Source organism: Pteropus alecto, unplaced genomic scaffold, assembly GCF_000325575.1.
Source record: "Pteropus alecto unplaced genomic scaffold, ASM32557v1 scaffold395, whole genome shotgun sequence".
Classification (NCBI taxonomy): Eukaryota; Metazoa; Chordata; class Mammalia; order Chiroptera; family Pteropodidae; genus Pteropus; species Pteropus alecto.
In genome coordinates this window covers 1,405,077-1,421,073 of record NW_006438643.1, presented here as the reverse complement: position 1 = coordinate 1,421,073, position 15,997 = coordinate 1,405,077, and the positions used below count along the sequence as shown (strand labels likewise).

General features: G+C 33.4%; 2 protein-coding genes across 2 annotated transcripts; one reads left to right on the top strand and one right to left on the bottom strand.

The window, feature by feature from the left end:
* Nucleotides 1-595: 595 nt before the first annotated feature.
* LOC102878667 (olfactory receptor 52A5) lies at nt 596-1,546 on the top strand. Its single transcript, XM_006915703.1, has one exon. It carries the CDS (start codon nt 596-598, stop codon nt 1,544-1,546), a length of 951 nt encoding a protein of 316 aa, XP_006915765.1.
* A 12,352-nt stretch (nt 1,547-13,898) lies between these two features.
* Nucleotides 13,899-14,852, bottom strand: LOC102891944 (putative olfactory receptor 52P1). The gene has a single exon (XM_006915743.1). It carries the CDS (start codon nt 14,850-14,852, stop codon nt 13,899-13,901), a length of 954 nt encoding a protein of 317 aa, XP_006915805.1.
* Nucleotides 14,853-15,997: the final 1,145 nt, after the last annotated feature.

Sequence of the window (15,997 nt, the reverse complement as noted above, 5' to 3'; positions counted from 1 at the left end):
CTTTCTGCTCGAGCTCTTGATTAATTGCTTCTTCAGAAAGGATGCGGCGGGGGGGGGGTGGAATATTTGGTAATATATCAATATATCACCATAAATACTCATATTCTATTAACCAAGAAAACCAAACTGATATTCAATGGGATAGTTTTTAACTGACAATACACAACCATATGCTCTTACATTACTAGAATGTGTCTTCTCTCAATAGTGTCTATATACCTGTTAGTATCCGTGTGTGTGTGTGTGTATGTGTGTGTGTGTGTGTGTGCATGCGCATGAGAGAGAGAGAGAGAGAGAGAGAGAGAGAGAGAGAGAGAGAGAGAGAGCGAGCAGGTGGGCAAGTGGACTAGAAAGAGGAGAAAAGACAGAGAAGAGATTTGAAATTTAAGATAAATTGTTCAGGGAGCCTGTATCTGCATTTGTGAAACAACTTGATTACCCAATTAGAATGAGTATATCTCACAAAATGTGATTTGAAACCACATTCAACCTCTGATTGTATAAATATAGGTGAGAACAGAAAATAGAAGACAGACTCTCAACACAAACTACCAACTTGAATCAGAAGTTCTAAAACAAGGAGTTGTAAGCCAACATGCCCAAACTCAATGACACAGTCTTCATGCCCTCAGTGCTGACACTGATTGGGATTCCTGGCTTGGAATCTGTGCAGTTCTGGATTGGCATTCCTTTCTGTGCCATGTACATCATCGCTCTGTTTGGGAATTCCCTGCTCCTGGTCATCATCAAATCTGAGTCCAGCCTCCATGAACCTATGTATCTCTTCCTGGCAATGCTTGGAGCCACAGACATTGTTCTCAGTACCTGCATCCTACCAAAAATGCTAGGAATATTCTGGTTCCATTTACCAGAAATATATTTTGATGCCTGTCTCTTGCAGATGTGGCTCATCCATACCTTCCAGTGTATTGAGTCAGGTATTCTGCTGGCCATGGCCCTGGACCGCTACGTGGCAATCTGTGATCCTCTGAGACATGCAAGCATTTTTACTCACCAACTTCTCACACAGATTGGTGTTGGAGTGACACTCAGAGCAGCCCTCCTTGTGGCTCCATGTCTCATCCTCATCAAACACCGGCTGAAATATTACCGGACCACTGTGGTTTCCCATTCTTACTGTGAGCACATGGCCATCGTGAAGTTGGCAGCAGAAGATATTCGAATTAACAAGATCTATGGTTTGTTTGTGGCTTTCAGTGTACTTGGCTTTGATATAATTTTCATCACACTCTCCTACATTCAAATATTTATATCTGTCTTTAGTCTGCCCCAAAAGGAAGCCAGGCTTAAAGCCTTCAACACCTGCATCGCCCATATTTGTGTCTTCTTTGAGTTTTATCTCCTAGCTTTCTTCTCCTTCTTTACACACAGGTTTGGTTTTCATATTCCACCTTACGTTCATATTCTTTTGTCCAACCTTTACTTGCTTGTTCCACCTTTGCTCAATCCTGTTGTTTATGGTGTGAAGACCAAACAGATCCGAGATCAAGTGTTCAAATTTTTCCACTCTAAGGATGCTTCTTGATTTCTCATTGTCATATATTGTTTCCAGTTACAACAACAACACACTGTGAAAAACATTCTTGATAAGAGTCTCTGCAATCTTAAGTGTACTGAAATACAAAATTCTACTTTTGCATTCAAAATAGTAAGGCTCTGACTCCCATTGAAACACTTTCACTTGTTTTGGATAAAGAATTAGTTAAAACACACAAATCTGATCATATCTAGTCCACACATGACATAAAAGTAAAAAATTATGAAAAAAATTGATGCTCAACAAGCTCTTAATGACAGACATTTCTATAAAGTGAAATTAAATATTAATATTTTATCCTATTTAAAAACAGCAATTGTCATTTTTGAGACTACATAAGAAATCCAGTCTAATGTCTTATAATTCTAATGTATATGAAATAAATCTATCATCCATCTCATTTATTATCATATCTCATCATACTAAAATTCTTTTCTGAAAGGTCATTAAGCACAGATTAAGATTGTTAAATTATTCATCAAAATGTAGTCATAATTTCTTCTTTTCCTAAAAATATTTCATTAGCCTACTACAGGGGCATGTATAATAGAGTTCTTAATATAAATTAAATCCAGTAGAGAAATTTGAATGAAAGACAAATGAAAGAAATGTAGAATGATTAGCAATTCACATACTTGTTTTGTGTTAAGATCTTAGAGATAAGTACAACAAGTTTTAAAGAGCAAATGTTATAATTATAGCTCAAAAGAAAAAAATAAGTTATACAAGTTAGATCATATATTTTTAAAATTATGCTCATCATTTTGTTATTTTTGTGTTTCCCTGGAACTAATTTCCAAAATAATTATCACACTTGAATTCCTATATAGAAACTCACAGTAGTGTTTATTATCTGTTATTTTTAAAATTGGTTTTACTATAAATGGTTTTGTGGATTAGTGAACAATAGTTCTTACAGAAACCTTAAATACTAAATTTAAATGTAAAAGTCAGGGTCAGGCCAATAAAGACAACTATATAAAGAGTTTGTAACCATGCTCTAATGATATAGCCAATTGGTGGCAAATGCTAGCACTTAGAATATTTAGAGACTTAGAATCGCACCTTCTCCTTCATTCTTTTTACTACCTCCAGAATAGAATATATTCCCATCATGTTCTTTGATATAAGCTTGACGTGTTCTCATTCTGTTTGGTTTATGAAGTATAATGTCAGACTCTTTAATGGCAGAATGTAGCAGTTTCAGTATATTAACATATTTGGGGTTTGGACTTGATTTTTCACATGGAATTGTGTGGAGTTTTTACCATAAATGCTGCACTGTCCTATAATTACAAAGTTGATCAATGATCTGTATAGTGCCAACAGCCTGAATTTTTCCAATTGAATTTTTTAATAATTTTTCTTTTAAGACATTATTCTCTTCAAGAATTGTAGCCATTTCTGTTACTTTTTTCTCCTCACATTCATTGTGATATGTTCTCTACCTATAGCCCCTGCTTCTCATTCCTATATTGATGATATAACCTTCATTTTATATGATTAGACTCAAGCTTTTTGACGTCTTTCTCAGGATGCCTTAACTGAAGTTTCCTTTTGGGCTCAGTGTTCTTCATAATCCGTGGTAGTCTGTATAATTCAAACCATATTTTATTAAAATGTATCTATAGCTTTGAGGATTATACTGGATATCTAATAATTTAATAGGCATCACATTGTATCATGTATATGGCACTTAAATATTCAACGACTTGGACTGGCTTTGTTCCACTGGTCATTGAGTTGAGGTGGCATCAGTGAGAGAAGAAATTTTGAAAGATGGTCTGAGTAAGGAAACACATTCCATAAAAAACACTTATGTTAATGTTTAATTAAGGGAATACAACTCCCTAGCACAGATATCGACTTGGCAACTATAAATAAACTCAGGAAAAAAACCTTATCTAATTCATCGTAATGTCTCTGACATCTAGTATGGTGCTGACACTGGTATATAGAGAATAAAATTTTATTGAACAAATGCAATAATAAAATTCCATTTATAATCTAATTTTGTCCTTTTACCAACTCTTTAAAATATTTAGTACATGTTAGAGATGATAAACCTGAAAACTGAGATTCATGGGAGGCCTATTCCTCAGCTTGGGGTAGAAATTACAAATATCAAAAAGGAGAAAAGTAGAATGAAACCTGTAATTTGGGATTTCTATTGAAGACATGAGTGAATCTCAAGGTTTTTAATATGTTCTGTTATATAGAGAAAAAATATAGACATAATTTACAAAATATGAGTGTGACTGTGTGTATAGTTGGATTCTCTAGCACTTTGTTTCTGAGATGGCCTTACAGCAGTGATTTCCCAATAGCAATGATACTAAAAATGCCTTCATCATCCTTCTGCCAGAAAATTCTAAGTATCATCACAAGGTAGAACACTCAATTTTAAGGATCTATAGGTCTGCCAAATTCTATTTCAGTTGTCTTGATTTATCATATGTTCTATTTTTCTTGGATTTGAGGTTGTAATCTCATAAACTTTCTTCATGTCTCTATTATTCTCCCACAGCTAGATACAATCTGTCTTGAAGGTAGAAAACAATTTGATTAATCTATGTGTTTGCAATGCTGTAGGACCCAATCATGTAGGTTTCATTGAAACTTCCCAGATCTCGGACCATGAGACCTGTTGAGCCTGCACATCACCAGAGTTTGCTGCAAGGTCTTAACAGCTCTAGTTCTCCCAAATTCCATTGTATCTTCAAACAATATCATAAATCCCATAGACTAATCTTTCTAGCTTTGAAAACTGTCCCCAGTTCTTCAAATGATTTTTATATCTTTCTCTGAAGAATTTAAGAAGATACCACCTTGTAAATTCTAGATTACACTAAATTATTCTCATTTAGAATTCTTACTTTTATTCATGCATTGTTAATACTATTTCTTCCAAACATATTACAAAGTTTTTTTTTTAATATTATTTTTCACTTACACAAAATTCTGTCTAAATACAATAATTAACTGAAACCATGGACTAAAGTTCTGTTTTCCCAAATGTCCAGCATTTAACTTATAACCAAAGAAGTACTGATTATAAGATTCATGATTTTTTTTATATTTCATCTTCATACAAAAACAATTTTAAAAGCAGAAAGAATAAATTGTGTTGACCATGGGAAATATAATTTATCACTTCTCTGTTCCTCAGGAGAATTGCATCATAGTTTTGTCTAACTGCTAGCACTATATTTGTCTCCTTGAAAATTATTTGTTAATTACTGCACTGTTTATAACTACACTATATGAGTAGGTGAATAGACATAAGAAGATGAGAATTAAACTTGCGAGCATGTATTCTCATAGGTAGCTCTGGGATCTAGATAGAGAAATATTTAGAAAAGATGTAAAAGGAGTGTGGGGGAATTGCACATTGTTATAAAGAGTCTGAGCAGAAATCCTTAAAAGAAAATAGTAATTCAATTGCTAGAATTTAATCCAGGACATGAGTACCTCTTGGTTTAATGAGCATTTTTCACCTTTCTTTTCTTCTTTTATCCATAATGAATCTCTTCAGATCTTTCATTAAAACAAGTTAAAAAAAAAAAAAAAGGATGATAAGCAAGGGAAAATATAAGAGAAATTGAGACATTGCCTTATGACTGATAATAAGTTTATGGCAGAGTTAAGTTACAAGTAGCCAAAACAATAATATTAATATTACATACTAAATGTGTCTTGTACATGTTAAGCATTTAGTCACTGAATGTATAAATAAGTTTAAAGGAATGATAGGTTACCTATTTTTTCTAAAAAGAAATGAGAATCATTTTTTCATATACAATTATGCACAATAATAGATATAATAATAGTTGTTCCGGGCTATTGGAATATATTGGCCGCATGGTTGGTGAAGATAGATTAAATCAGAATACTACTATATTAGGCAAAAATAAGCTTTTTTACTACTTCTTAGTGAAGGAGAAGAACACAGTCAAATAACAATGAGGTTATCCATGTAGCATCTGAAGGATGACAAGCATACTGGTCTTGATTATATCGGAAAGATAAGAGAGAGAGAGAGAAGCTGACTTAGGGAGAGACAAGAGACTAGAGAGGGAGAAATCATCAAAAGTAAAACATGACTCTCATATAACTAACACTCTTTCCAATCAAGAATCCTGAGTCACTTTTCCTCTTACTCTTGTTGTCAAAGTGAGTGGTGAAATGGAATTAAGGGCAGGGTTTACCTTCCCAAACATTCTGAGATAGGTATTTCGTACTCTATGGGGCAATAGAAATCAGAAAGATAGGGAAAAAGGTCCCTGCCAATGCTGATGAGAAAAATAAATTTAATTAAAAAACCTTTAAATCTGATTTATTTCTTTTTCATAACGTGGGACTGTTTACAAAGCAGTTTGTTATATGACTTCAGTGGTCAAGTTAGATTTATGGAAAGGCATATTTATTTACTCTTTATAAGTGATCAGCCTAACTATGGGACTGAGCAATATTGCCAGGAAAGGACATCTAAAATAAGAAGAAAGCAAGCCCTGGAGAGGAACATAGTTGTCAATGAAAGTTATGACATCAACAGTGTACAGGGAGTCAGACAAAGGAGCAAAGGAAAGGTATTTGAGACAGAAATAAAAACAGGATAATGTGATTATAGAAACAAAATATGTATTTTGAAGAGAAAATAATGTCGAGCACTACATAGATATCAATTGAGAAGAATCCTTTAAAAGTTCATTGTGTTTAGTTAATAGAGGATCATTTAAATTTTTTTCCAGACAGATGAACTTTGAGTGGTCGATGCAAAAGGCTATTACAGTTTGAAATATACTTAAATTGATTAGAAAAATACAAGTCAAAATGATTATTATCAGGCTTATAAGCTTAAATAAAATGAGAGAGAGAATATTGGCAGGAGATCACTGTTTTTGCTATAACAAATTTGTTAAAACCTGAATAGTTTTCAGTAAGGAAGAAAAAAGTACATTGCAAATGCTTAAAATGTAGTCTTGTAGGATAAAAAAAAATTTAAAGTCAGAACGTAGGTAAGGAAATTAACCTAAAAAAGGAGAAGAAGCTCTCTTCTTCTTAGGAGAGAGAATGAGGTAAAGAAGAGGAAAGAGCTTGTATATATTTATTGTATATTGGAAGTAAATTTTATAGTCGAGAGAGGGTTTATCATAGAAAGTTTGAAGAGAGGTGAAATTTAAGATTAGAAATGTCTAGAAATCAGCCAGAGAATTCAGAGCCTTATAAATTTTAGTCGAAACCCAGATTTGTAATTTTCTTTGATATTATTGAGTCTCTGTTGAAAAATTTGAATATACTGATCAAAATTTGAGTTTATCAGGCAAAGACTGGTGAATAATTAAAGGAGCAAAGATACTGTATCATGTGAAAAAGGAGTAGCTAATGTATTATGTCATAAATAAAAAGCAAGAAAAAGATATAAATTAGGAAGATGAGATAATGGTCCTGCATAAAATAAAACATAATAATGTGACCACAATATGCTGGATATAAAACTGAGATATTTGTCAGGGCACAAGGTAATGATAAGTAATTTGTATATGAGTAGTAGTTGTACACATTTTCAAGACAAATTCCAAGTTTATGTTATAATTCTGTGAAGAGATAGTTAATGTGAAGCATAAACACAAATTTTATTGTAGGAGATTAAACAAAACAAAACAAAACAAAACAAAATGCCTATTTTCCTTATCCTGATTATTAAACCATAATTAGTAGACTAGTATTTCTGGCAGGACTTAAAAATAAAACTCAATTACGTGAACATTTGTCTCTTTTAGCCTGTTAATTCTATACTCTAGTTATAAAATGTTGTGTCTTTTTATTTACCTCTTTTAATTATGAAAATTTAAATGAATGTAATTTAGAAGCCAATAATTCTATTTATCTAGTAAATTATAACTCCAAGTAAGGAAAATTCTAAAAGCATTTGTTAAATGATATATCAACACTATTCCAGAGGGAACAAAATTTTTAAAGAATTGAGATGGATAAGGAGAAAATGACTTATGGGCTATATTGATCAATAACTTTTTCTGAGGAGAAATACAAGATAAATTGGTCTTAAGCATCAATGGGTAGAAGGTGACTTAAGTGGTTGGTATTATACAAAGGAATTAGCATGATTGAAGAGCTAATGATGGTAAACTAAGGATACTGGCCTCTCATTAATGACCTTTATGAAGGTGTGAGAATTAATGACAGAGATACATAGTCAGGGTGATTGGCATGTTCCTTAGTCAGCAAGGATGAGTGATGAATTAAAATACAAGTCAAACAATCTCCTTTGTATTTGCAGCTCTTAATAGCCCTTAATGGACTAAGGGCGATAGTACACTATGTTTTTGGTTCATTTGCAATCAAAACTTCATGCTACTTCTGAAACAAATTTTACACAACCCATTAAAAGAAGAAAATCTACTGCTACCAACACAAGTAAAAAAATAAAATTCCATTCAGAGTAGAATTAGTGTTGTATAGTCTATTTGGAAAAACAGTCATTTATTAGATCTTTCTAAATTATTTGGTAAAAATTTAAACTGACTCTATAGATGTTTACCTGTTGATAGAATTAATAGCACAAGGTACCCAGGAGGTCAAAACTGTAGGTTCTTATGATAAATTGTATAAAGAATGTTGTAGGTTTGAGTCTCTTTTTTATGTGTAGAATTCTTGGTACTAAAATCCAATAATTCCTCATCAGAGTGTAAATCAGCTCTCCCTTAGATAGTAAGTCATCCTCAGAACAAAGCTTCCTTCAGGTGCTTCTGAGTCTTGTGTGATGTGATCAGAGACAAACTCTGGCTCTGCCACAGCTAGTAGAGAATACCAAAGAAAGTAATCGACAAGGGTAGAAAATTAAAGATGAGCAGGTGAGAAGACAGTTTCCCTGGAGACCAAACATTTTCCTTCTCACACTGGAGAGAAAAGAATTAATACACATTACCAGACAAAACACTTGACTAGATGATTAAAAAAAAAATGCTTGTATCTATGTGCATGTGTGTATGTGTGTGCTTGCATGTCTGTATATGTGTGTGTGATGGAATAGTAATGAAGTAGTTATGTTAGGGAGGTAAGAGTGTGTCCGAGGAATATCTAGAGCCAGGAACAAAATAATTAGATTAATCCATAGATACAACAAGAAGTTCTAGTTCATGAATTCTAGGCATATCTGAGAGCTAAACTGATGGAAAAGTTGCTTAGTTAACAGTGATGACAGATTTATCTGAGTCCTGGATTACCCAGTAATCACAGAAGCAAATATTTAGGGCATCAAAGAATGCCAATGATGCAGTTTACTAGAGTTTTAAAGGAATTGATTCTTCAATACCGAGATAATCTTGAAAGAAATCATTAACCTTTTGCGTATATGTATATTTCACCTCCTTTCATAGGAAGATGCATTTAGATTTAGTATTTTGTATGTGTTAAAATTAAATAAACAAGGGGATGACTTGTATAGATGGCTTTATATATTTACATTCTGTTTGTAGTTTCTTGGGGGTAGAATTAGCTTTGCAAAAGCAAGGGACCAAAGAACCAGAAATTGACTCATTTGAATAATTTCTATCAAAATTCATGATTATAAATGAGAAAAAACAAGCTAATGTTTGGTGTTTATGTTAAAGATCAACAACATTTTTAAGTTAAAGGCATGGGATCCGAATGTATGGTATAATCTAGGTTCAGGGCCAAATGTTCTGTTGGGAAAATTGAGCTGCAATATAAAGAAGTCAAAAAGAATACAGTCTGATTTTGGGCCGCAGGTAAGTTCTGCAGATTTAATGTATGTTTACTCAGCCCCTGGCATGATGTCTTTTGTATAAGAAGTGCTCAGTGAAAGAATATTGAATTTAACTGAATCATAATGTATAAGAGCTCGTGTATCATCCATATCTTCCAGTGTATTGAGTCAGGTATTCTGCTGGCCATGGCCCTGGACCGCTACGTGGCAATCTGTGATCCTCTGAGACATGTAAGCATTTTCATTCGCTAACTTCTCACACAGATTGGTGTTGGAGTGACACCCAGAGCAGCTCTCCTTATGGCTCCATGTCTCATCCTCATCAAACACCAGCTGAAATATTACTGGACTACTGATGTTATTAGCATAATTAGATTGAAATTATTTATTTTGGGGAGGAAGACCATAGATGTTACAGTGTCATTGTGATCATATATCAAGGGTGCATACATGAGTTGTCTGACCTTGATTACTTGTCTAAAGTAGTATTTGTCAGATTTCTTCACTGTAAATTTATTGTTTTTTGGAGGAAAGTCACTATATGCAATCCATATTTAAGGAGTAGGAATTTATGTTCTCCTCCTCGATCAAGGTGTAGCTATATTTTAATAAATTATTTGGAATTCTACTACATGGCAGATGGCAATATTATTCCCATTTTTAAAATTTATTCAATCATTTATTTATATCAGTATGAATTTATTAACATTTTCATTATAATTTGGGTTATAATCCAATGTTACTTTGTTTTATTGCACAAGTTGACCATTTTGAGCTCATTCATTTGGCTTATTTTCCTCTCAGACATACATCTCATTTTATGTGTGTGCCTCCGTGTGTATGTGTATGTGTGTATGTGTAGCATTTCTTATTTTATAACATTATAAATCGCTCCAGGCTCATTTTGGATATTTCCTGAATCATGATATAGGTATGCTCATTGCTACTCGTGTGTCTTTCTTTTAGGTTCTTTCATCTGACAGAGCAAGGAATTTTGTGTGTGTGCTAACCCATGTATACACACATATTCATAAATATTTCTATGTGTAACCACTTGTATCTAAATTAAGCTAATTTTCAGTTTTTACTAATATCTGCCACTTTAATTTATTACAATTTGAATCTTTCTAGCCTCTTCTTGCTTATCAGAAAATTCCTCCTCCATGAGTGAAAAACTGGCTTCAACCATCTGTCACTCATTTATTTAATTGTTAATTTCTAGTATACTTGGAAAGCCCTGTAGGATTTGTGAATCATTACTCCTGTGAGAAAAACTTTATCAACTAAAGGGTTTATAAACAGTCTCTTTTGCCGTTGTTTCTATGCTCTACATATTTCCAAAGTTACTTAGGTCAGTCAATACCTTTTCCTACTACCCTCTTAGTGAAGTTATATCATACATCTGCAATACAGCTAGATTTCTTTTTTTATTACAGTCTGTAATCCTCTAGTAATCCTCCAACATTCTAAACAATAATATTTAATTTAAGATCCACTCTATGCTATAAATTTCTGTGTTTTTTTTTAAATGCATAATATAAATACAACAGAAATTTATTACTCTCCAAAATCTCATGATTTTTATCCTGTTCATCTTTATCCTATTCATCTGTGGACAAATGATTTGTAAAGGGACAGAGTAAATACTTTAACTTCTTATGTTCATGTGATCTCTGTCCTAATTATCACTACAGCAGGTCTTCAAATACTGCCATTTCATTCAATGTCGTTTTCTTATAAGGTTGGTGAGATGACATGTGAACTTAACTCTGGTTTATGTCAATCAGCCTATGGTTAAAATTGGCTTAATTACATGTTGTTTAACTTAAAGTTTCAGAACTTATCAACAACGTTAAGTGAGAACTTACTGTATAGGACAAATGTTCCATAAACAATACATAAATTAATGGATATAGTGGTGCTCCAATAAAATTTTATTTACAGGAAAAAGCAGCAAGCTGTATTTAGCCTGTGTGCTATAAATTGTTCCATGAACCTGGCATATCCATATTCTCTGTGGCTGATCAAGAGTAACGTTAGATTCTATAAGTACAAAATAAAGTGTAGCCACAGTTAAATAAGTTCAGGTTTTAGATTAGATGTGTCACCTATAGCTAAATTTATTAATTACATACAAGATTGTATGGGCATTTCACCATTCCCATTGTCCTGACCGTCCTTTAGTTCCCAAGGTGACCAATGAACCTCATAGTGCCACAAAGTAGATTTTTCCTTATTAGATGTCCCTGCTGCTTTTCTAATTATATGTTTTTCTTTGAAGATTTGTTTTTTTATTTTTATGACATTACTTTTTCTAGATGTATTTTCACTTTTCTTCCTATGTCTGTTCACTTTTATTGTGATGTTACCTCCACTTGGAAATCTTTGCCCTGTTACCTGGTAATTTTATCAACTTAGCCTTCTCTTGGCATCTCTTCCAATATGCCTTAACTAGAATTTTTCTAAGATACAGTATTATTTTTGGTGTTCCATAATCATCTACATAATTTTAAACTATATTGCATTGAATTTATGATTTTCTACGTTATCTGGGATAGATGCTGGATTTTTTTTTTTCCTTTCTACTTAATTATTTAACATTTTTTTACCACTTAGTTTCTCTTATATTTCTGGCATATATTTGACAATAAATACTCTATGACACTGATTCTCCGTTGCTGATTTCAGTGACTTGGCATATTATTCACTGAGATAAGATATTTTACAGGGTGGTGTAGGTGGGTAAATAAGTGCAAAATGTTCACTTTTGGACATGTTAAATAAAGAAACAGGATTTCCAAGTGAGATATCCACTTGAGAGCTCTATTTAGGCATTTAGAAAAAATACTTTTGCTAATTGTTCTTCATATTTCCAATGCCTATCATGGCACTGACACTGGTATATATGGAAGAAGAGTTTGTTGAATATTGTGATACTTGTGTTCCATTCATTATTTCATTTAATCCTACCCTGACACTGTAAAATGTAAAGACTTTTTTCTATATGTAATCAATAATGAAATTCAGAATTTATAAACTTAAAAATGAAACTCGCCCAGCAATTAGTGATGAAAGTAGTGTTTGAACTTGACTTTTCTCTCCTTACAGTTCTAGCTGTAAAATATCTGATAGAATCACTTAATATATACCCTTTGAATGAATGGAAGGCTTGTATTATTGTAAGGAAACACAACTATTTACAATATAATACACACAAAAGTTAATAAAACACATATATAGTTATCAACAAATAGGAACACAGCTTTAGCCAAAATACGGAAAAAGCCAAAGTTTTGCAGAGCTAACTCATTTGAAAACACGCAAACACCCATTAAATACTTGGAAAATGTGTATCAACCTTGGTCAACAATCAACAATTTCCAACTCAATGAATCTTCATCCAATGAAATGTACTAAAAATAAAAGAGTGTTTTTCACAGAGCATTTCTAAATATGCCCAAAGTAGTGTCCTCTGTACTCCATGCATAATAAAATTAATATCATTAATTAAGGAAAGAATTGTTTTCAATTGCCGCACTTAATGAATGCGACCAAATTTTTTTTCTCTAAAATTAAAAAAAGAAAAAGAAACTGCATGTTAATAAGTAGAATTTTCAAACTCTGGAAATTTTATACCAATTTGGAAATCATAGTCGTAATGTTACAAGGTGGCATTGATTGGACATTTATCTAGGAAAATAGAAGCAATTCCTGAACATTATAATAAAATGTATCAGATACAGAGGATTTGAGGGAGACTCAAGAAGTTTACCATAGTATCTTTTAAAAGATCACATGTAGGAGAATAAAATGTAAAATGTTTAAAAAATAAACTTCTATTTTTTGAAGTGAATAATAAGTGTAAGACTTCCATCATGGTGAACAGTATACCATGATAAAAAGCATGTATTCTGAAGCCAGAATCCCTGGGGTCAAATTCTACATTGCCATTTTCTAGGTGAGTTTCATCTTGTGAAAATTACATAACCTCTCTGTGTGTCAATTTACTAAATGACATAATGAGAATAATCAACACGTATCTCACAGTATAGTTTTGTGGACTAACAGTTTGCTCCTTGGGAAGTGTAAAGTGCTTAGTAAACAGACAAACAAACAATGATCATGATTTGAATGCTAAGGCATTATCATTACTATAATAATATGTGAAAAGAAACTTGAAAATAATTTTTACTTGAGAATTTTTAAACAAGCATGTAAAAGATAAAAATGGAAAGAAAACTGTTTTTATAAATTCTATTGTCTGTTGTATTCAGTTTTAGTGTGTGCGATAGTAATTAGCCTAGTCATTCCACATTTCTGGATATTAAATATACAATCAATAAATACAGAATATGAAATAAAGTCAGCAATAGATAACAATTGTTGCTAACATTTGTTGAAAGTTTCCAATCAGGAGACATTCCTTTATTTCTAAAAGAAAAAAAAAGTAAATGCACAGCATCAAATATCTCTGTTAAATGACATAGCTGAATCAAGGAAGAGCATGTTAGGGACAAGGTTGCAACCTTTGTTAACACACCAGGACTTCATGAAACAGATTCTAGCAATGTGAGTTTGTATTTCCATATTTCAGTTTTCAGAAATTTTCCTGTTTGGGAAGAAGAGACCCACCACTCGGTCCCGAATCTGCTTGGTCTTCACACCATATACCAGGGGATTGACTGTGGGAGGAACCAAAAGGTACAAACTTGCAAAAATTATGTGGATGCTTGGAGGTACCTTCTTGCCAATGCGGTGAGTTAGGAAACTAAACAGTGCAGGTGTGTAGGAGACAAGTATAGTGCAGACATGGGCAGCACAGGTGCCCAGTGCCTTAGAGCGAGCATTCTGGGAAGAGAGCCGGAAGACTGCCTGGAGGATTTTGATATAGGATGTCGCTATGAGCCCTAGGTCCAATATCATCACTGAAAGGGCTACCGAGATTCCATATGCTCTGTTAATGAGAGTGTTGGCACTGGCCAGCTTCACCACAGCCATGTGCTCACAATAGGTGTGATTGATGACATATTTAGTATAGTATGGTAGCCTCTTAATGAGAAGCGGACAAGGTAAAACCATAAGGACAGCTCGGGTCACACCACCCAGACCCATTTTAATGACCATTGGTGTTGTCAGGATAGTCGTATAATGCAGTGGGATGCAAATAGCTACATAGCGATCAAAGGCCATGGCAACTAAAAGAGCTGACTCAATTATGCAGAACGTGTGGATGAAATACATTTGTGCTAGGCAGATATTAAACTCAAAACTGTGAGCTTCCAACCAGAAGATGCCAAGCATCTTGGGGGCTGTGGAAGAGGCAAGAGCCATGTCATTCATTGCCAGCATGCAAAGGAAGAAATACATAGGCTGGTGGAGGCTTGGCTCCAGTTTAATGGTTACAATGATTACACTGTTCCCCAGCAGGGTCAGGGAAAACAGGAGGCAGACAGAGATACCAATCCAGCAGTGAAAATCTTGCAAACCAGGAATACCAACTAGGAAGAAAGATGAAATGTAGCTATGTGTAACATTGTCTGCCATGTTAAAACTGGAGAGTTTCCATACTCAGATACAAAATAGCCAGTCAAATCTCCTATGAGCAGAAATCTGGATGACAGAGTGATTCTTCCACAGTCCTGTATATGGAGAGTCCAGACATTCTGTATTAATAATCTTTCTAAAGAGGTGGCTCTTCTCTAAAACTTCCATAAGCCCTTGGGTAAATCACTTCACCATTCTAAATCCTAACATCTTCATCTGCAAATAAGAAGATTGAATTAAGTTCTTTAAAAAACTTCTCCCTTGTAGTTTTATTCTATTCTACTCTATCATTTTTATTACTGGATAAGTAAGAAGGCTGTTACGAAATCTGTTTGTGTGTGTGTGTGTGTGTGTGTGTGTGTGCGCGCGCGCGCGTGTGTGCGCCTAGGACATGTGTGTGTGTTTGTGTGTGTGTGTGTGTGCACGTGCACGTCGGTGCGCCTAGGACTTTTTTGGTTTGTGTGATATACAGAGTCTTAAGAAGGCAAAAAGCCACTGTTCGCAGGGAATTTTTTATCAAGTGTGGAAATATATGCAGTAATACACACACACACATACAGGCATGTATACAATAATTAGCAGATTATACAGAAGGCAATTGTAATTTTAACTATATACTAGTCCACAGACAAATTACCAAAAAATCGGGAATGAAGGATAAAAAATTTAAGTACCATAAATGTAACCAAATTCTTGTGATCATTAAAAATAATAATCTCTTACTCTCACTCCTGATGAACGTATTCTTATTTCAGAAAAGTTCTTAAAGATAATCAGAAGATAGCGTAATACACTAACAACAGAATATTTGCATTATTCTGTTGTTTTCAGTGAGTATTCTTCACTGAATAGTCACTGAAAACAACAGAATAATGCAAATCATCCGTTAGAATTTTAAATGCATATTCTCTATACACAGTTTTTTTGTAATAGTTATATTTTCACAATTTGCCCTTTTCTACGTAATTCAAAAATAACTATATGTGCAACTAAATTTATTAATTCATTCAATTTTGTTAATCATATATTATGTTTTAAATCATATATTAGATAGAGATAAGAACTTGGGCAAGAAATTAAGAATACTGAACAAATAAAATGTGGAAGGTTTTTACGCTTCTTTTTTCTGGTTCATCCAAGAAGAG

Coding starts and splice junctions, on each gene's coding strand:
- LOC102878667 (XM_006915703.1), top strand. CDS start 596: ATGCCCAAACTCAATGACACAGTCTTCATGCCCTCAGTGCTGACACTG.
- LOC102891944 (XM_006915743.1), bottom strand. CDS start 14,852: ATGGCAGACAATGTTACACATAGCTACATTTCATCTTTCTTCCTAGTT.